The sequence below is a fragment of the Pagrus pagrus genome (assembly GCF_965226575.1).
Source record: "Pagrus pagrus genome assembly, chromosome: 2".
Taxonomy (NCBI): Eukaryota; Metazoa; Chordata; class Actinopteri; order Spariformes; family Sparidae; genus Pagrus; species Pagrus pagrus.
In genome coordinates this window covers 3,375,895-3,398,114 of record NC_140186.1, presented here as the reverse complement: position 1 = coordinate 3,398,114, position 22,220 = coordinate 3,375,895, and the positions used below count along the sequence as shown (strand labels likewise).

At 40.4% G+C, this 22,220-nt stretch overlaps 1 protein-coding gene and 1 long non-coding RNA gene across 4 annotated transcripts in view; one reads left to right on the top strand and one right to left on the bottom strand.

Moving 5' to 3' along the window:
- Positions 1-22,220, bottom strand: part of lcor (ligand dependent nuclear receptor corepressor) — an 89,396-nt gene that overhangs the window by 12,103 nt on the left and 55,073 nt on the right. The window contains exons 3-6 of the mRNA XM_084366250.1: positions 21,691-21,770; positions 16,557-16,689; positions 9,310-9,771; positions 5,736-5,826 (exon numbers count right to left, since the gene is read on the bottom strand). Of these exons, the coding sequence (XP_084222376.1) occupies positions 5,736-5,826; positions 9,310-9,771; positions 16,557-16,689; positions 21,691-21,770 (766 nt within the window). The remainder of the gene's footprint in view (positions 1-5,735; positions 5,827-9,309; positions 9,772-16,556; positions 16,690-21,690; positions 21,771-22,220) is intronic.
- Positions 1-22,220, top strand: part of LOC311264991 — a 64,124-nt gene that overhangs the window by 23,066 nt on the left and 18,838 nt on the right. For 2 of the 3 annotated variants that reach the window (XR_014623522.1, XR_014623523.1), the window contains 3 exons: positions 5,749-5,832; positions 16,575-16,711; positions 19,468-19,610. This is a non-coding gene — a long non-coding RNA (uncharacterized lncRNA). Of the gene's footprint in view, positions 1-5,748; positions 5,833-16,574; positions 16,712-19,467; positions 19,611-19,714; positions 20,144-22,220 lie in introns of those variants that run through there. The other variant, XR_014623524.1, reaches the window with a different exon arrangement.

The window sequence follows — 22,220 nt, the reverse complement described above, 5'->3', positions numbered from 1 at the left end:
CACTCATGGTGAATACAGTATTTTGTGACTTAGATTGATATATTACTATACTATAATATACTATAATGAGGCCCACCAGGTCCTGCTTAGAAAAACAAGGCTAATCTCAGTAATGTCTAATGTCTTTCTTTTTATACAAGCAGAACATCAGCAGGCTTACACTTTCACAAAACAGTCGCAAACAAGTTGTTTTTCCACAGCCTCAATTATTCAACATCAGTTAGTTGTTAGTAGTGACTCTAAGTGCATTTAAACTGAGGCAGCAAAAGGATGTGATAGTCATTAGGTTTTAATCTTTGATCTCATTAAATATCAACAAATACTCTCTATGCAACTTAAACTTATTAAATGTATATTATTATTAGCTCTCTTTTTTCTTTTTTTTTATTATTATTTTTTCTCTGCATTGGCAATCTTGGGTTCACTCTGGTGCATACCAACTTACTATTTTGTTTTTTAGTGCCATGTGAAACTAGTGTTTGAATGACATTGTGACTATTAAGATTTTGGGGGTGAAAAGATACATTTTTATATAGAATATATCAAATAAAATGTACAGTATGTAATAGTAATGTCTGCTAAGTGAATTAAAAATGAAACGGCTACAGACTGGAGAAGAAGCTTCAAAGCAAGGATGCAACAACAAAAGCTATCATAATGGTTTTATCCCACTTTAACTTCAAACTTTTTTTTTTTGGAAATACTGGATGATTTTCCCTTTTCAGGACCTTTTTTAAATTAAACAATCCAAGAAGGCAACATCACTTCTTGATTGAACTGTTCACATTTGAAGGCATCTTAAAAAAAGAAACTTTTTGAAAAGGTAGACACTGCTGTTAACCTGTCCCATATGTTTCTTATGTCTTGTTTTTTATCTTTGCTTCTATCTTAGATAGGGAGGCACGATATGGATGTTTTTCAGCCGATACGATAACCGATAATGACCCGACTCTCACGGGCGCTATGATAAAATAACCGATAATTGAAACTAACATTTTTATATTTTTATAGAAAACAAATTGCTAACCTGTTGTATATATGCACACCCGAGTGCAGGAAAGGCTAAGATGTAGTGAACAAAGATGGTTTATTTGATATTCCATAGCTGTGATACTTTTTTGTAAATTTTACATTATCAGGTCGATTATTTATCTGTTCGATATATATCGTGCATCCCTCATCTTAGATAATTAAGTTGTATTGAACTGAAATTATAACAACCTGTTTGTCTTCTTGCCAAGACCCACTAGTCTAAAAGCAATTTCACAATTCAATATTTCCAATAAGAAAAAAATGCCTCTGCTGCTGTAACATATGCTTACATGCAAAGTGCCGCCACTTGAGATGCTGCAGCCAGTGTCTCCACTGCTAAGTAACTATAGCAACAGTGAAAGGGCTCTTTAAAAAAAAATGCTCCCTTAGGTTTATAATAACAGGAAATAGCTTGTCAAGTCAGCAGATCGCATGGGGGAGAAAAAAAACTTGAGGGTGTCTCTCCACGGAGACATATTCGGGTGAGCTACAGTGCAACTGACTTTGCGATGTGGGGAGTCCACAGCAGGGGCTTACAGACAGATTACCACAGTGGGCGGTCTTGGGCACGTTGAAAACAATACAGGGTTAACGAGAAGCTTCTGAGTCTCCACTCGAGTCTACACTTTAATAGAGCGTTCAGTTACAGTAAGCATACAGTCATCAGGGAGGCTGCGCCAGACAGTAATGGTGGGTCTGAGGATTCGATGTGAGCAATGATTTGAGGAAATGAAAGGAGCAAAGAAATACACATCATGATTGTTTGAGCATCTGGGTGTATGATCTGTGTTCCCAGAACAACACTGAGTGAGTACTGAAGCTCAAGTGGTTTATAAAAAAAGAGTGTAGCTTTACTCTGCAGCCATTACTTACTTTAGTTAAATGTTTATATCTAAGCATTTTATTTTATAAGCTCTCAGTAGATTTAATGTATTTAAACAAGTAGACAGTCAAGGGACATCTTCAACCAAAACTAATTGTAGCTCCTAAACAGTGATCAACCAATTCAAAACAGTACAATTATCAATTACAATAACACTTTTAAATCAAATACCATGTGAAATCCAAATAATAAAATCATATACAGGCTAAAAAATAAGAAAATTATTTTTTTGCACAAAGGCCAGTAGCCTGTAATGAACACACAGACCTGGTGTGTGCTTTTTGGATTGTCTGCCTGTCAAAGATGAATGTGTGTTACTGGGGGTGGTACTGTAGGGTCCGCCTCCTCCTGTAGTTAATATTACATGACCCGATCATTATGCACTCCCGGTGAGGCTCGTGGCCTTAGGGCCTTAGAACCCTGAGGCAGGAGACAGAGTTCTGTCCTGAGGGGATTAAGGTGCTGTTTCTAATTTTGCTTTCAGTCCTTTGGAAATACTCCACCGTGCGTATTTTAGCAGGTAATATCTTGTTGTGTTAAGAGTAAAAAAAGAAACCTTATGTGTCTGTCGAAATGATTTTGCTGAGCATATTTCTTTTTTCTTTTTTACATTTCTTAGTCTGAGAGATCACCGTCTCCTCAGCGTCTGTCTACACATTGACCCCTTTTAAATAGAGACTTCCTTTTCTCCAGGAAACTGACAATTCCTGGGAACATTGAAACAATAATGGTGACCTCACTCTACTTGAATTGGTCAAAACAAAAAGACTCATGAATAAAATATTGCAAATGTCTTTTTTTTTTTAGTATGTGAATGGCTTTACAGTTCAGGAATGTCCTTCAGTGTGTTTTTTCCATTTCAACTGCAAATGTTTCAGCAGGTTTATACCAACTTGGGTATTAGTTTAATATTTTTGGCCATCATTTCTATCAGTTATGATAACACTGTACTCACTTAGGTACCTGCTGAGATCAGCTGCCAATTCAGTGAAAATAAGAGCCAAAGTGTGAAAGACTGGAAATATCCTTTAAAGCTCCTGCCAAATGCCAGGTCCATAACTGAAAATCTGTGGCTGCTCTTGATCCATTGATACATTTTCTTCCAGTTAGGGTTAGATTACAAACTAGTGTGGTAAACACTGGACTTGTTTGATAGCTTTGTATCTCTGCAGCATTACCTTTCAACAGTAAAAACATGCATCTGTTGGCCGCTTAGGATTTGTGTGAACTGTTATATCGATGCTAAACTTACCAAACCTCAGTTCAGAGAGTAATTGAAGGTGTATTTGCGGCTCGATCAAAGAATCACTGCCCACATGGTAGGTGCAGGTTTTCTATGCCCACAACTGCCACCACTGCATCCTCGCCGCAATCAAGCGTTTGGGGCTGAGTATCGAACCTCTACTAATCCATCTTTGACCTACAGATCAAAAGTATTCCTGGAAATGGCAACCACGATTAGCGTCGATTGTTTATTCCCTCTTGATGCAAGAAAAGTATGATGGATACAGATTCAAACATGACTTCAAGGCAGAAAACATGTTCATCAATAAATGATTGGGCTGCAATGCCGAGAATTGTCAATAAAGGCACTGACTTCTAGATGAAAAGAGAAAAGTAGTCACAGCCTCCGTCACGTGTTTCACACACATTGCCATTGAACTCTCACTCTGGGGTTGGGGGGGTGGTGGACGTGGGAGGAGTCTAAATTATAAATACCTGTACACAAGTATGTATAGCCTTGCCACGGGATTGATGGCAGCTCATTGATCGATCAGCTGAGCGAAACCAATAAGTAAGGTATGGAAGGTGGGAGGCGTCGGCAGATCTTGCTCGCGGACGATCACGGGGGAATTAAAGTATGCACCAACAAATGTAGAGAGGCCGAGCGAGGGCACGGCCCTTCTAAGACCTGCAGAGCTTCGCTTTACTGTGCTCATGAAGTTATTTCTCTTTAAGCCAACTCCTACCTACCAACAGGTAGTGGTTAGACGTTCTACGACGTCTGAAAGTCGATCTTTGTGAGCAACTTATTGTAAATATAACCGTGTTCAATAAAGCCGCTAGTATTTCTTTCCAAGTTTGGTATGCTGGAACAGTTCGCAGTTTCATCATATAGATCATGTGAGACTTTACCACTTACTCTTTCAACAAAGTTGCGATTAAACCCATTAAACCAACCCAATATAATAAAAGTTTAAATGGTTTTACACTTTCAGTAATTTGTAATAAGCACTTGCAGAGAGTCAAACACTGAAAACATAAAATCCACTGTGTGGCCAATTAAAACAGATATCTGCAACAGCTTGTGTGTATTAACAGGACAGTAAGTAAAGTACACTCGGATGGGAGTCAAGGATCAGAACTCTTGAGAGCAGGTCCAAATTGTCCAAACTGTTGTTTTTTTCTGTTCAATTTATAAAAACAATTAAATCAAACTTCTGCGTCTGTGCTGCTGGAAACTAACAACAAGAAGAAGTCCTGGTGGAGGGGAAGAAATGGTCCAAAGCGTGGCTTTATTTCAACTAGAGAGAGGACAATGGGGCTAATCGTCAGTAAAATGATATTTTCAGCACTTCCCAGGATGAATATCCGTTTATATTTACATTAGCACCACACAGGCAGGGTTAGCAGATTTTTCTTGGGCAAAGAAAACCGAAATGAAAATGAATGCTGTAAGAGTCTCTCATTTTTAGATGATAGACAGATGAAATCTCACCAATTCCCACCCCTAAACTCATTTTTGCATTTTCCAGTGAGGCATGAGCAGAGGTGAACTGAATGCTTACAAATGTCATCATGTCTCTTTTTGGTGCTGCTGCTACACAGCAGTGGATTCACTGTTTTGCTCATCGTTAGTTCATGCATCTTTTATGAGAATGTTCAAGGATCTTACTGGTGCTTCTGCATGCTTTCTCCTATTTACCACATTTGACTTGAAGTCTTTTACAAGCTGCTCTGTGGTTGGGTTGAAATTTGCTGTTTGCAGTAATGTGCATGCATTTGCTGTGAGAATGTCAGACTTCACAGACTTTAATGTATTGTTTAATGGAAGAAGCAAGGCAGCATTTTACAACCCAAGTTTCGGATGTCGAGTCATGTTAAGTAATTTGTCCAATAAGCATAGCTATCTAGTTGTTGTTGTTGTTAGCTAGTTGGCTAGATGTTCAGCTAGCGCAGATCTGCTAGAAAATGAGGTGACGTGAAGTTTTGCAACAGAAGTAAGAGGACGTTAAATACTGAAATCTTCACCACTCGCCTGAAAAGTCGATTGTGGACACCTGCAAGATTGATCACGTCTAAAACCATCAGATCGCCTAACCCTTGCTACTCCACAGTTGTACATTTGGGATGTCCTATATCAGAGCTATTCATTTGATAAGCAAAAATAATCTATAGAAGGCTGTCTTATCAGAGCTACTTCAGGAAATGTGTACAGTGTACTGCATCAAGTGTCTCTTCTCAGTTTGATTAAATAGTTTTACAGTTGTAAAAAAGTAAAACTATCCACTACTTTACAAGAACAAAGTATAGAAAAGTTGAAGCCTGTCTTCGATGGTTGTCATCTGCTTGTGAAGTCGATATGTGCTGGTGAAGAATGAAACTTGACCTGCAGTTTGGCATTTATATACGGTCCTGAACCCGAATCATCACCTCAGGCCAAATCTCCACACAGCATTAAGACTGACACGTGCTCTCTGGGAGGTGCAGTGCAGAAACACAACAGCACTGACTGCTTTAACCTCTCCAGTGTTGTTTTAGGCACATGACTGCGCCGCTCTGCTAACAGAGGCCAGTTCCACTAATCCTGTTGTCTTACCCTTTGACCCCAGGCGCAGGAGAGAAGCCGGGGAAGGTCTTGTGGCTGCCAGCGCTGTGGTTCTTCTTGGTGGAGAGGTCCAGGACGCCATCTGAGGGTAAAATCACACAGGAAAAAAAGAATAAGAAAAAGAATCAAGTACAAACACATCAAATCGTATTCAGAGCATTTCTGCTCACATACCTCTATGAATTTGTGTTGCAAAATGTAGGTTGGTCATTTTGTATGTTTGTTAAGCAGTAGTGAGATGGATGTCAGAATCAGAACTGGCTTTACTGGGTAGGTACGTGTACTTACAAGGACTTTGACTCCAGTTTACATTGCTCTCAGTGTACTACACACTGCTAGGATGAGTACAGCAAAAACTGAGAGAATGAAATAAAGAAGGACTTTTAAAAATGTTAGCAAACATTAGCAATTTGCGCTTAAAAATGCAAGTTGAGTGAGTTATGTGAAGCATGTGACTTAAACATCCAATGAGGAACAGAAATGACATATTTCCGTCATGTTTTATGCACGTTTTTTGTTCGTTCATTGTAATTTCCTGTGAGTTAACCCATCACAGCGTTCCCCCGTGTCTTTTAACGACGCTAACAATGTGTAAATTTTACCTCATTTCCCTCCACAGCGAGAGATCACTGCTGTCGATCTGTTCATTAATGAACTGCATCTAATACACGCCAACAGCTTCGGCAACTTCTCGTGTTTGTGCGAGTCTGCATATGTCAGACTCACACTTCCGTTTTTTTTTTCCTCATTCTGTGGCGAGCTGACGAAAAAAGACTTGAGATATCCTGTGTGCTTCAGAGCAGGTGGAGTCTCTGTGACACTTTAGCAATGAAGTCTGGGAAATATGGGAACATGCTGTGTGTGAAATCTCAGTTTATTTGTGAATATGTTTGTCAGGCAAATCAGGTCACCAAGCACGCACGGAGAAAGACGCATCATCAACAGAAATTCAAGTGAAAATGAGTTTAAACTGAGCTGCTCTTTTGAAAAATCAGAATATATTACATTTGAAAACAAAATATTGAGCTTTATTAATATTAAACTCTGACTGTGCAGCTCATTGTTTTTTCTTTCATGACTTGAGAGCTCTATGACATGATTAGGACGTGAAGTAACCCTGAAAGATAGAGTATGGATAAGATATTATTTCTGTCTGATGGTGTAACTTTTCATAAAGCTCCTAAATTACTGCTTTTTTTAAAGCCTGATATTGAAGAACATGCAGCATCTACACACAAACATATACCACTAAATTCATGAACAGACTTTGTGTGCGTCTCTGTGTGTTTTGCTGGTGTAATCCCGAGAGTGCCGCTGACCTTCTGACCCCTCTAACCCACACAACCCTATATAGGCATAGTACTCACTAATCTTCAGGGATTTTTGATGTTTAATCGGACAAAAAAAGAAAACATGAGGTGATATTAAAATGAAAAACAGAGTGACCGTACAGCCCAGAGACGGAAAAAATAATAATCTAGTCACGTTAACGGTAGTACAGTATCTGCGTACAGTATACACAGCACACACACCAGAGAACATGTGTGTATTTTGGCTCCAACATGAATCTTAGGGATGACGGCCATGATTAATTATGCATAACAAGATGCACTCGTGAGCTGAACACGTAAATTTGCATCTACATTAAACTGAGCTCTCAGTTTGGATCATCAAAATCAAACAAATGATCGGCGGTTCTCCCAGAATCCCGCCTATCTAAAGAAGAAAACACTATGAAGGGTCGGAGAGTATTTTTTTTGTTAAACTCGCAAATCTTTTTTTTATTTTTTTTATGACTAATGCTGCTGAAGGCCAACCGAATGAAATCAAGCTGCTGTTGTTAAAGGTTGAAAAAATACCTGTGACATAGCTGTCAGTGCTGAAAAAATCTAAATAAAATAATAATCAAATAAGATAGAGTCATGACCTAAAAGACAAATCGAAAAGGGGATTTCCAGAATCTTGTACTATCGTAACACATCGTATTACGATATAACTTGTGATTTAATCCGATATGATCTGTCTTCATTTTAATGTTCAAATATTTTATATTTGGTCATTAATTTATTTTCTGTTACTAATGTTAATAATTGTTTAGGAAGTCAGACTCATTCAGCACCACAATTAGCCAAAGAGTCACTGAAAGTCTTAGCTGTGATGCTAATTCAGACATCACCGGCCAGATGTGGGTCCCATTTACTGGAACAAACTAAATTAAAAAACGAAAATCTATGAAGATTGAGAAAGGAGATGTTTAGTGGTTAACAGGCCTGACATAAACTACACATTCAGTGTCCACCTGTCCAGGATTCACTCTGCCTGCTCACCAGGCGGTCTCTAACTGTGTCCGTCTGCCGTTTGGTAATGCGGGTTGATCAGAGCTTGAAATAGGTGCCTGCTGCTGTTGGATACAGGTTTGATTAGAGAGCTGAGACTGAACCAAACGGTAAAAGGGCCATAACACCGAAATAGGTGCAGCAGAGCCCTGTTGCTTCGTCACCTGATTCATTATTAATGTAAATATGTTGAATAGTGAGCATTAAAAATGTAATTTTCTTCCTGAAATTACATCTACTGTGTAATTTAAATGAGTGCGTGCGTGTATATGATCCAGCTTTGAGGATAATCTGAGTCAGAATTCGTCTAAAAGGTGTTCGTGTGTGTGTGTGTGAGAAGGCGAGGGAGGGAGATAATGTGCGAGCATGAGGTGGATGTAATGCCTAAATCTTTTTTGTAAAAAATTAAGGAGGCTTACTGTAAGCAGATTCCAAAAAGCTGGTATTAAAGTGGGGGACCAGTCACACTGTGGTGACGGTTGAAACAGCGAGCTGTCGCATCAACCCTGCAGCCCGCTCTGCGAGCGAAGCGCAGACCCCCTGCTGGTTTGGTTTGATTAAACGTAGATTGAGCCCTGAGCTGCATTTCAGAGCTCAGTATATAGTGCCGCGTCTCGATCCAAAAGATGACGGCTTTTCAGTGAGCCGTTCACGGGGCCCGATCTGTGTGTGATGGTTGTGAGTCTCTTCGTGCAGTCGTCCGTCTTTGAATAATGTCAAGGTGATGAAACATTTTGTGAACATTTGATGTGTAACTCTTAACTACAGATGTTCGCTGTCAAAACGAGAAATGAAAATACTTCTTAGATTCATAAAATGGTCCTGAACAAGGCAATCAACCACATGAATATTCAGTACCATGATTAGAAATAAGGAATGCTGACTTTCTCCAAACATATTCAACATATATAAGGTGTCTTCTTAACAGCTGAATTTTATTACTGTTTCAATTTTAACAATGTGAGTCTCCTGTATAAACATTATGTCACTTTTCAAAACTATTTTTGATACGTGTGCACGTATACCTGTTTTAAAAGCTAGTGCCGTGACTTTATTCATTTATTTTGCCTTGAGGTTGGAAGCTTAGGTTAAGATTAAAAGAAAAAAGTTGGGTTAGACTTGCAGCTGTCATATTTAAGGTCGGGCTAAGACTCCAAGGAATTAATAGAAGTCAACAAAATGATAGGTGAGAAACACAAGTGTGTGTGTGTTGTTGTTGTTGCTCTCACCCTGCTGGCTGGGCTCTGGATCTTCCTGGTTCTTTTTAACGGAGAGGTCCAGCGGGCCGTCCTGGTCGGCCATGAGAAGCTTGCTGAGGACGGGGTTCTGTGCAGAGGCAGCAGCCGTTCCTCCTCCTCCACCATTACTGGCTCCTGTACCGTTGCTGCAGGCGGGAGCTGAGGCGGCGGCAGCGGCGGCGGAGGTGGGGCTGAGGCCCGGCCCTGGGGTCCGGGATGGAGAGGAGGAGGCAGACGATGGAGGGGAGCTCGGCGCGGGCAGGGGTCCTGGCGGGGAGCTCGGGGCCAGAGACGCCACTCTCGGCAGGCTTTGGTCCTTCATGATGCCGTTGGGCAGGGGCGAGTCGTCCTGAGTAGTTTTTGAGGTATATTCGGCAGCGAACTGGCGGATCATTCGCTGCATGATCTCACGAGCCACTAGAGGAATGTGAGGTTCTGAGAAACTTGGGAGGTCTGCAGAGAAACAAAACACAGGACCAAACATGTCAGCATCCCGTCCTCCAGGAATTTGGTCAGTCATTGCTATGTTTGCCAGTTTATTTATCCTATTTCATCCTGAAAATGTAATCCTGATGCTATGCTGAAATAATCCAAAAATCACTCGGAAGCAGCACTTAATCCGGCCTATTGACCGTGATGGAAGCACCATGATATCAGTGAGTCCTGCAGATTATCACCACTGTCTACAGCGTCTCACACTTGAGTATTTGTTTCTTTACCCTGTTTTTTTATCAGTGTAAATTGAGTATCTTACTGTTGGTTGGACAAAAGTATCAATCTGAACACATTGCCTGGGGCCTCTGGGAAATTGTAACATCAGAAATAAAAACATTGACTGTAACCATAGTGGAAAGATTAATAGCATGTGAAGGTAAGTGTTAGCTGCAGCCACACTGTCATCTACAGTAGAGACTTCTTGAATTTCACAGCAGTTTTTATTCTGCGGCACGTCAGTACAGAGTTAACAATACAATGTAATGAAGATTGTGATTATTTTACATGTTTAGTCAGATGTCATCTACGGGAAGAGATGCTTCTTTATCAGATGGTATTGATCACATGATGCCTTTCTGTAATGCACTGTACTGTCAGATATCCTATCATAACATATATTATCTTATCATCTCGAAACTAATCAAATTAGCAGCTTGCATTTGTGTTTTTTTATCATTAATCAGTTCCATTTACATTATTATATATCCATACTTTACTACCAGCGTTTCCCCTCAGTTTGTGGAAGGATCTGAGTGTCCTTTGCTTTAAATAAAGAATAAGCAATTCCACATAATTTTGGACCCCTATAATATCTGTGTGCAACTTAATAAAATATACAAACAACACACCAAAAGCTTTAATATTAAACTTGCTAAAGGAGTCCACTGCGGACCAACTACAACCGTTGGATCTGGGAATAGTAATTTAGAGCTGGTTTTGATGCTCTTCACATTGATTTTTACGTTCATTAAATAAGCCTGATAATGGAACGGAAAACGCTGAGCGCAGTGAAACAGACGACATAAATAAAAGACCTGTTTCAAAGTGCAACAAGTGGCAGGACGGCACTGAGAGTCTGTGAGAAAACACAGATGTCAAAAATCAAACTGTCCATTATCCCCCGCTGCGACAAAACAAACCCACATCAAACGCTCGTCATTGATCTCATTTGTTAATACACGTCGAGCAAAACAGCGACAGTGACGACACATTTGTTATTAATGCATTAATCTGGCGTTGTCCCAGATAAGTCAACTGCACTTATCTCTTCACAACCAGCATCTATATTATTTGGATACATACATGCGTGCGACTGAGTCGGACCCTAAATCCTCCGAACAATACATTAGCCAAAAAAATCTAATCCCACAGCTATACTGAAATAATCCCAAAAAAGAATCACATATATTCCATACAGCACTTAATCCTGCCTATTGAGTAAGGCTACGGCTCCATAATGTCAGTGCTCAGCAGTTACATACATTTTCCAGCACATCTGCTTTCCCAGCATGCCTGGGAACTCTGTTTCTTCTCCAAGTTATTTTCAGTCTTTTTTTCCAATTATCGCCCAGTTTTCTCAACTCATTTGTAATAGTTCTGGGTGTTTCATAGCCTGATTACTGTCTCATCACATTGTGAACTCCACACTACAGAAGCAACAAGGGTTACCAAGTAAATGTGTGACAAATACTGTAAAACCACCGATGATCTATCGCTCTCCATTTCAACTTTAGCTCCCTTGTGGGCAAACAACAGCCCGAGGCCTCAAGATTAAATGCGACTTATTTATTTTGCAGTTCTGATTATTTTATCAGGCACTGTAACAATGAAGAATGTTATCAAAACACAATTACAAAGTGTTTTACAGATGATTTAAAAAACACTATGACAATTAACACTGGAAATGCCAGACGTGAACAAAACACTGGAGTCAAACATGCAAGAAAACAAAGAGGCAAAAACAAATAATGTCAAAGCCTGTTTGTTCTGAGAAATGCTTTTCAAATGTCTTCATCTGAAATCAGAAGAGGAAAAGATGTTCTCCTTTTAGTCGATGTTTGATAAAGACATGAAACTTACAAGAGTGTTTAAACAACAATCTTTTCAACTTTCTGGATGATGGTGGAGTCAGTTTTGTGATTTGTACTGATCAAACTGAACTTGAAAAAACACAAATTCAAGGAAATGCAATAACTACCACAGCACTTTTATTCTACATGTATTCTGAATGCTTTTTATCCAAGTTGTGTTTTAGCTCTGATGTTTTTATGTTTATAACCACAGGCTGCTGTAAAGCTGTGTCACAGACCTCTGTGTAGGAGTTGTTGCCATTTGTTATTTGTGATAGATTGCTTAATCCCTTGTTAATGTTATTTGACCTAAACATCGCACTTAGTAATCCCTGCCACTGAAATGATCCTGTTGACATGGCGATAAAAGAGCTTAACTACCTGTTAGCAATTAACAGATTCTCTGAGTTGTTCTAGTATGGAGATACACTGTGTGGCCTTTGCCCACTCTGCAACAATCAAACAGGCTTGCCGTGTATGCTAAGAAAAAACCCAGGGAGCGGATTAGTCTGCTCGAATTGTGCCCTAATTATACGGCTCCATTTTGACAGGTGCAGGTTTCATGCTGCATTGACTTGCTGGGAAAAGGCCCGTTGTGTAACACTACCGGCTCGCGCAAAAGGTACACAAGAGGTCCTGGCTCGCTACAACAAAGCAGAGTGATTTGGCAACCGCATATTTTCTGAAGCATTTCCTCCAGTAGCTCAGGAATTCTGCCGTCCACCCTGAGAGAGGAAGCTTCATGACGGACGCAAATGGCTGCAGCTCACACACGTGGGTCATGGGTTAACGCGTGTTGATTTGCTTTGTTTATTTCTCATATGTTTTGCGAGACGTGGAAAAGGTCGCTGTCTTTGCAACAAGAATCAAAGTTTGATCGATGATACTTGAAATAGTACATTACTTTATAAAGCTGAATTTTAAAACACAACTTGAGAATAGGAGGTGTTTCAAGATGCCTGTCGCAATCAAGAGAAAAACAATATTTTGCATGATTTGTTTTTAAGCGAGTTTTGCAACTTTCTGTCAGCACAAGAAAGGAGTCATTATGGTACATGGACCTGCATTTCTATAGCGCTTTTTCCGGTCTGCTGACAGTGTATGAATGTGTGTGAATGAGTGGATGTGACAAGTTTTGTAAAGAGCTTTGAGCTGTTGGCAGAAGCGGCTCGTCAGGTGCAAGTATCTTGCTTCAACGTGCAGCTGAGGAGCCGGGGAATCGAACCAGCGACCTTCCGATTGTTGGACTTCCTGCTCTACCTCCTGATCTACAGCCGCCACTGGAAGTGCAAATGCTAACAAATGCTAACGGATGCCTGTTTACGTTCTTTAATGAAGCTAGTCCTAAGGGCAATATTTTAATTGACTTGGCTCTGTTGCATAGCTGCTTTATCTTGGCAGGTAAAAAGCAAACACACTGTATCTGTGACCACGTTTGAGTTTTAATACAGCTGATTGCACCGCATGACTCATTTATGTCTTTATGTTTTGTTTGTCAGACATCAGCGCAAATAGAAACTAGAATGGCCCTCAGTCCCGTAACTCCACTTCTACAATGCAATGTTAAAGAAAGTGAGAAAAAATTCCTGGCTCTGTCCCTTAATAGAGAGATGAAGTGACGTCCCTACCGGTCGACCTCATGGGACCTTATTTGGGAAAAGTACATACAATAGTCAACAGAGAGAGACATCATTTTTGATCCCATTTGAATCGTGCCATGAAATACAAATATAATGTTAAAGATGAAGTTTGTCTTCAGGATAGTAAAATATCATCTAGTTTCACGTCAAACCGCTCAGTAAACCACATCGTCTCACTCAACATACATCGCCAACACCTACATGGCCGCCGCCTCAGCACAGAAAACGGCATTAACAAAAGGGACAAATCACAATAAATCTGCTCATATTGACAACTGCAGTTATGTGAAAGGAGAGTCGGTCACTTCTGTGAGCTGCTAATATACAGGAGCAGCTCCACATTGTTTAAGTTAGGGGCTTTGGTGAGCGTTCGACGACTGCGCTTGTGATTACGTATTTTCACGGTCTTATATTTCATTAGTTTCATGACAAACTGCGACTTTCTCGAGTTGAAAAAGTATCTTTTTACATTGACAAACATATGTGTGATTCATGGCAAAATTCAAGCAGGATCAACATTGTATCTGTCTCTCAACATTGACTACTGTACAAATTCTTCGGGTGTGACAAAGTTAATGTGGTCTGTTTTGAGACCCATCCTTCATCCAAGTTTTATGGAAATCTGGTTGGTATTTTTTGTTATCCTGCTGACAACCAAATAAACCGACACAGATGAAAACATAACATGGCAGAGGTAAAAACGATTACACTGATCTTCTGCGAAATACTAACAGCGTTGTCAGTTATGCCTGGTTTGTAACATCTAGCAGATTGAGCACTTGTTTTAACAGTGTTTATGAGCCTCACTACGTGCTGACAGGTCCGTTACTGTATTAAATGGCAGGGTGAGTGTGTGTTTGTGTGTCTCATCACGCTGCCTGTGTGGCTGTTCCTCTCTCTATATATGGCTGCTCCACAGGCAGCTTCGCCTGTGTGAGGGAAGCCAGATTGATTGGGGCCAGGCATTGATTGAACAGACATCTGCTTCCTCCCTCTCTCCCTCCCGGAAAAAAAAAAAAAAACAACACAAGCGACAGACTATCAGGCTCAGCTCTCCTCACAAAATAGCTGCCTGCCTCAGGACAGAACATGATCCACTGCCAGTTTGGAGGGGATGATGGCAACTCAGCAAGTATTCTGACTGTGAATTGGAGCTGATTTGAGGCGTGCACCAAAGCTGACAGTGCATTTAAATACAGGCACATTTAGTTTGGGTTACGCAATGACATAAGCACGTCATCGGTTGTTAAAGGCCTCAAAATGAAAAATCTGCATTTGCCCAAATGCTGCTATGACAGAACTATAAGACAGCTCTTAAATCATGTGCATACTTCACCAACCGTTCGCCTAGTTTTCTTATTTTTCCCAACTGAATGTGTACATTTTCAAAAGCATTCTTCATCTGCATCTGCCTGTTGGCTAGGATTCTCATTTTTACTGCAAATGTAAACTGGTTATCATTCTTCCTGATTACTAATAATTAGGGCTGCAAGATATGGTAAAAGCCAAATCATATTTCATTTCATTTCATTTTGACAGATATTGCAAGGGCAATATGATTCACGATTAGTAGGAATGAGCTTTTTGGCATCATCATTTTCATTTTCACTGACAAACTATTTTATTTGTGATAATGATGTGACATTTGTCGAGGTGAGACAAAAAAAATGTTTTCTTAAATCTGGGGAACAAGACTCGCATCCTGGGCATCTCTGCAGCACTACTGTACTTCATCATGATGAGATTTTGTCACACATTTTACTTTTATCAAAAAATTTGCATGATCTTTTGATTTAGATATTGCATTTCCCCATAATTCGATTATAATTCGATTAATTTTGCAGCAAAAAACACATCTTCAATCCTAGCATACAGTCAACTGCTATGGCAAAACTCACTTCCCCTTTTCTGAACGTCCCATCATCCCAGATTCAGCGCTAGTTTCTCGGCATCAGTTCTTGCACGCCATGTAAAATAACCTCCTACGGTTTCCCACATGGCCCCTCACAGTAATGATGGCACTCTTAGTACAGGTCGGAAAAGTGGGTCGGCCTCTCTGGCCCAGATCTTATCTGATTTAGGGTCTACCTGGAGGGTAGAAATGTCTTTGTTCCAATTGTAAAACTTTGAAAGAGTAACATATGGCGTCCCTCAGGGATCGATCCCTGGTCCCCTTTATATCCAAACTGCACAAATTGCCATCATTATGCAGACGACAAAACTTCCCACGTTAATCTCCAACAGAGACTTGAGTCCCTGATCTGATTATGTGTAGCAAAGTCCTCGACTTGTGGATGATGCATAGTTTTCCACAACTCAATGACACTTTAGTTCTCGCTCCCACTTTAGTTTTAATCCCTGTTAAATTCACATCTTTGTAATCATTAATGTGCTGCAACGTCTCCGATCCACCTGACAAAACCCTGAAGATTTACCGCAGATATTACAAAGTACAGCAGGCCAGAACTGTCCACATGTAGACGCACCAAAGACAATATAAATGAGAACTAGTGGGAAGATGAGATCATTCTCACTACTTCTACATTTGACATCGACCCTGTTTGATTTTGGTAATCATGGATAGGAGAAGATGAAACTATGTGATTTTTGATCATTGGAGATAATGTCCAGTTGTTTTGTGATTAAAAGCAATATAAAGCAGATTTTTCTACTGTGGTCATTTCTATAATTTTTCCATTACTTTGCATAACAAAGAGCTTTTCTACTCCTTAAAAAGTGTTAATTGTAAATGGTCTGGTTTGAAATCCATTTGGGGATCCAAAATAATTAAATGCAATAAATGTCTGAAATATACAATACACTGTGGTATTGTATTCCCCTTATAGGGATCATTTATGTGAAATTCCCTTATATTTACTGATTTCCCTGAAGAATTAACCAAATTTTCTGAAATACACCTCTGGACATTCTAAGATATTCCAGATATCTAAGACCAGAGGGAATGTGAAATGAGAAATGAAGTGACTGATGAGGAGTGTGTGTGTGTGTGTGTCTGTGTGTGTCTGTGTGTTACCTTTTCTGTGGAACACAGCATTGAGGAAGTCTTGGGCCTGTCTCTCCAGCCGGCTGATCCGAGACTGCTCCTGTTTGAATTCTTCACAATCCGACAGCACCTGGCTGCCTCCACCGTTCTCTCCGCTGTGCTCCTGCAGAGACGAGCACAAATGCGTGAGTACTGTCAAAAAATAATAAACCCTCATACACCAATCCCTCCGTCCACCATCACATCCAGCTGTAGCCGCTCATGGTTCTGCTCGGCTCTCCGGGCCAATAGAAGATGTGTCGAAGCCGCAGACTTTTCCATCCTTTTAATCTCAAAATGGTCAATTTTGCTCCAAGTCGAAAACTGAGTATAGTGATTTTTTTTTTCTTCCCGATAAGAGAAGGTGGTCTCTGCTCATAATGAAACATGTTGTGGCTTCACTGCAATCTGCAATTGATCATTTATCTTTGTGAGACTTTGGACTCAGATTTCTTTAGATATCCACATTTTTAATCACAGGACTTCAAGTCCCGATTATTATTTTTATTGATTTAAAAAGTGCTATTTGTAAGAAAATATTGATTTTTGAGTCTCAATCCTAACTCGTCAAAGCCTGACGCGTCAGGATGGCAGCTGACCCGTCCTACAATCCCAAAGCGTCATTATTTGACGAGTTGGGAATGAGACTCAAAAATCAGCTTTTCGTACAAATAGGAGCTTTTAATCTGTCAATTACCGTTTATCTTGTTTGATTACTCAACAATGGTGAAATCTTCAGATGTCATGTCGTCATTCTTTAAACCAAGAAAGCAGAGAAACTCTCAAATTTGAAAAAGTGGAACAACATGTTGTTGAAAGACAAACAATGAAAAAGGTCATGAAAATGTTCGTTAAAGCTTCCATATTTCATAAAGTTAGATTTCCCTGTATTTTTTGATTATGAAGCTGGTTGAGGTGCTGCCGGATATAAAAACTGAGAATAAGCCTCCAACTGAGCGGTCAGGGTTTCCGTAAGGTTGTGATGTCACAACCACACAGCCACGCCCCCCAGCGAAGGCGTGGTTGCAAAAACACGGACAGAGCTGATGTCGAAACAGAGTGGGCGGTGCCTGCTCATGCCTGTTTGAGTTAACCAATCAGAGCAGACTGGCCTTAAATAGATAGGCACTTAAATAAAAGCGTTCAGACATTGTTTTTTAACATTGAAGCATCAAAACATTTTCTAGCAGAAACGCCCCAAAAAAGTGATAAATCGTTCCAGCACTCCATAACTGTTCTGATTGACGATCATACTCGATATTAACAACTACAAGGAAAAATGAAAATTACTAATGCCCCTGCAAGTTTTAAGATGATGTTTTAAATATGTATGTGTTATTTTAGGAATGGGACACACAAAATAAACCCTGATCAGTCTACTGTGATAAGTAGTCAGTCATTTTGGTTTCTACTCGTACAAACTGCTGTGAAGTCTCATTTAGGGAAGGGGAAGGATAATAAGGCTTCAAATCACGATGAATGTGGAGAAGTGGTGGCAGGACAGCTCACTTCTCTATTGAGGTGCCATTGTTGTAGGCGGGCCTCTTCGAGCTGACAGCCAATCGAACGGCTCCCTCTGGGAATCCGAGGTATTGAGACTGACGAGACACGGGTCTGGCAATGAGAGATTATTAAGAAAGAAACGACCACTAAGAGGGAATGTGAAGGAGGGATAACCACCACTGTTAGCTTCACTTGTAATGAGCGTGTCTCCATTGTCTTTACAACGCTAAACGGGGATTTTGTGTGTGTGTTTGTGTGTGTGTGTTTGCCTCCGTTGCAGGAGACAAAGCAACAAACGGAGATGATATGAGTGTGTTTTTAAGGCTTTCATTATTCCATCCTCTCTTTATTTTTAACCCCCTCGGCTCTCTCTATCTGCTGGCAGTTTGCATGGCTCCAGATCAATGAATCAATGGTTCCCGCCCACAGAAGCTCCTCTGGCATTTCACAAACAAGCAGAGGGTAATAACAGTGAGACAGAGAGAGCTTTCAAGCCCTAACGGATGAATAAAAGATGAAAAAAAAAGCGTAGAGTGTGGAGAGGAATACAATTAAGGCTGCTGCAAAATTTGCGCGAGTATTTGTGATGATTTGCACACTATGAGTGGCTAACTCATTATTGACCGGTCAGACAACACTGCTGAAAAGACCTGCAGTAATCCCTGCTAGGCTTCGTTTAATTGAATTTGCTCTGTTGATTGATTTGGATTTTTTTTTCTTTGTTAGTGTATATTTTACATACATGGACGATGTCAGCGAGTGTTGTAGCATCGTGCTGTAGCATGGCTTTTATTAGCATGGGCATAGAGACTGGAAAAGGGACGCAGAGACGGAGAGACAGATGGGGGTTGATGGAGGGGGTCGGCGGTGAGGCAAGGATGTTTTTTAAGAGACAGATGGCCGACCTTGGAGGTCAGACCGAGGTCACATTGAAAAACAAGCAACGGCCTACGGAGGGAAGGACGCCCCCTCCTAACTTCCTTCCCACCCTCATTCACTTGTTCAATCTCATCCCAAAAATACATTAGGAGATGGAAAACACAGACAAGAGGTCCTTGAAAAGTATTGGAAAGTTTAAACATGTAGAACTGAAAGATGATCAAAAGCTCCAGAACGAGCGTGTAGAAGAGAAGAAACTCCAGACTAAAAGCAACACAGATGTTTTTTTGTTTTCTCAATTTCTAAAAATAAATCTTAAAAATTAAATTAAATCCGTGCACGTTTTTGTTTTTTTAATGAACCACCTTTATTGAGCAGGCAATTAGATCAAAGAGTTAATTAATAGCCACAAGTGACTGATCCATCTGTCATTACTGCTGCCCACCTAACACTGCATTTGTTTGTTTTCTAAATTAACCAGTTTTTCCTCTTTACCCACATGTACCCTGTGGTGCTTCAGACACACCACTGTGGTGATGACGAGGGCCCACGTCTGAATCAAAAAGGGGGCGCTGCACCCCCCGACAACCCTGCTCTTTTTCCGTTGAAGTGGAGGCCTGCATCACATGAGTGCTTTGTCTGCGGCAGAGGACACACAAGCAGGTACCACAATGTCCGTGTAATGTATGTGCATATGTGTGTGTGTGTGTATTAAGCAGCGGTCCGTCCAATAAACTCATTATTATTCTGCTCTGATCACTTTTTAGCAGAAACTCTGAGAGGAGGCAACACAGTCTCACTAATTTACACCCATGTCACCGTCCTCCTCCTCCCCCCATCCGCACACACATATCTACACAAACACACCTCCAAATCATTGTGTCGCATTCCTTTCATAAGCTAAATTGGGGTCAAGACCGTGATGGTTGAACAACACAAATAACAAGTACGCAGGAGGAGGAGGAGGAGAGCGAAAGATGTGGAGAAAGCTGAAAAACGGTGGCGGACAAAAACACACAGCATGTGCAAACAAAGGGAGGAAATTACTTCACAGAAGTAACACAAGTGCTGTTTTAAGTATTAAGCAGAGTTTTTCTCTATTCTGCAGACGATATAAATGAAAAATGTGACGGAGAAACATTGATTCACTTTTCATTTTTACCTTGTTTTATGAAAATCTCTGCAGTGTTAGAGCGAGACGTTCTCACCCCTCCCCCCTCTTCATCCTCTTAATTCACACAAACAATGGTCGTGAAAACGGTGAAGATGGTTTTCGGGTTTTATTATATTCTGAACATAGTGGATATTATTTAATGCAGTTATATTTTTATTGAAGATATTGACAATGAGGCTATTGTGAGCTTTGGATAAATATGCTGTGAAGATTCATATATTAAGCCCAATAATTAATAATGTTGATATTGTAAAGGTAAAAAAAAAACACTTTGACAAATATGCAACTTGAAGTCTACCCAAAATGTGCCTACCAGCAACGTTTAATTAAACTAATTAACACATGATTTCTCATTTTGTTTAAACTCCCGGTGTTTATGCTAAGCTAAGCTAATCCTGTTGGTTCGAGCATCATATTTAGCACACAGATATGAGAGTGAAGTCGAGCTTCTCGACAAACTCTCCAAGAAATCTGAGAGAGTGCTGGGAAAGTGTGGAGTAACAAGCCGTCAGACTTTTCCTTCAAGTTATATCTTTAATAATTAAATAACTATTAACTTTTTTATCATCCGACTGTCCAAGAACAAGACAGACACTTTGATCAAGGGTGTCATTTCCACTGGGGATGTTATAAAGGTTTAAACAGTCAGCAGAGTTGTCATCAATTATTTCAAGGAGCTCAAAGTATTAGCTAAAGTGTTGTTGTGGTGCTCTGGGAGTTGTTTTTGTTTGCCTTTTGTTTGTATCTCAGGCTACTCTAATATATTACTGAAGGTTGTTCAAGCAGTATGCTTATAAATAAACAAACGGTCCTTAAAGGACAACACAACTTCATAATGTTTTACTTTGTTTATATGTGGCGGACCCTGCCACCTTTCTAGCTTCAAACAGTGTTCTGGGACCTTATTTTCCTGTGAGAACAGCTTGTTTATTCACTTATGGAAGAAAATAAAGTGTGTTTTATTACCTCATTAATATTGTAAATATTAAAATTCTGACTCTGAAGCTCGTCTCCAAACTACGTAGTGCCCCTTTAAGTAGGTTTGGCATTTCTAGGTTTTGTTAATTTACCTCCCCTCTTCTGAAACCAAAGCTAGGAATGGCTGGAGTGCTGCTAATACCCAACATGCATGTATGTAATTGAGGAAAATCTCTGTGAACATGAGGAGACACACGGACCCTTCTCCACCAACATGGAACCGGTACTGTTCTGGTTTGTGCGTCGTCTAATTTTGAACCGTTTGGAGCATTTTGACCAAAAATACATTTGTTTCTTTGGCTTGAACTGTGAACGAGTCATATTCTACAGCTCATGATGGCTGGTTCATGAGATGGCACCGAGGTTCAGAGAAGCTTGAATGTGATTAGTTCAAGAACCAGAGCTAATTATGTAGAAAAGTGTCTTCAGAAGAGCTCCACACCAGCCCAGGTCGGTTTGAACAGAGTGCTGTGAGGCGAAAGTGGTACCGCCCACCAGCTTCTGACAGTTAGGACATTAAAGCCATGTAGTGATGCTCAGAGTCACTGAGTCTTATCTGACGGGGGGAATAATTGTTGTGATGACTCCTACCTTGACTCTCTCACGTCTTAAGCAGCAGAAGAGACAGTTTTCATCGAAGGACCAGTCAGACACTTCCTCCGGCTCGCAGTCTGGATGAGAGAGGGAGACAGAGAGCAACATGTTGAATCAAGACTCCAACTCCCATAAAAAACCCTCGATGCACTTTCCTAAATCCAAACCGCATATTGTTATTATCTGAAGTCCTGCCATCGAGCAAAGTTCTGAGGAAAATCTGGTGACAGTGGAAGAAGAGTTTTGTTACAGTCTCTCTGATGATGTGAGGTGCAGATGGATCGACGGAGAAATCGCGTGTTTTCATTCAACATCCAGTCAAGCCTGCGGAGAGTGACAGCCGAGGGCCCACAAACCACAGCAACGAGAGCATTACAATGATTCACTTTTAATTACAGCCGAGGATTAAATTACAGCGATGACTAACTTCACGTGTCAAGTACGCCATGCAAAAAAAACTACCCTCCGCCGTGATTGACAGATGAGCTCAATTCACTATTGAATACATCGTTGCCTAAAGAGCACAA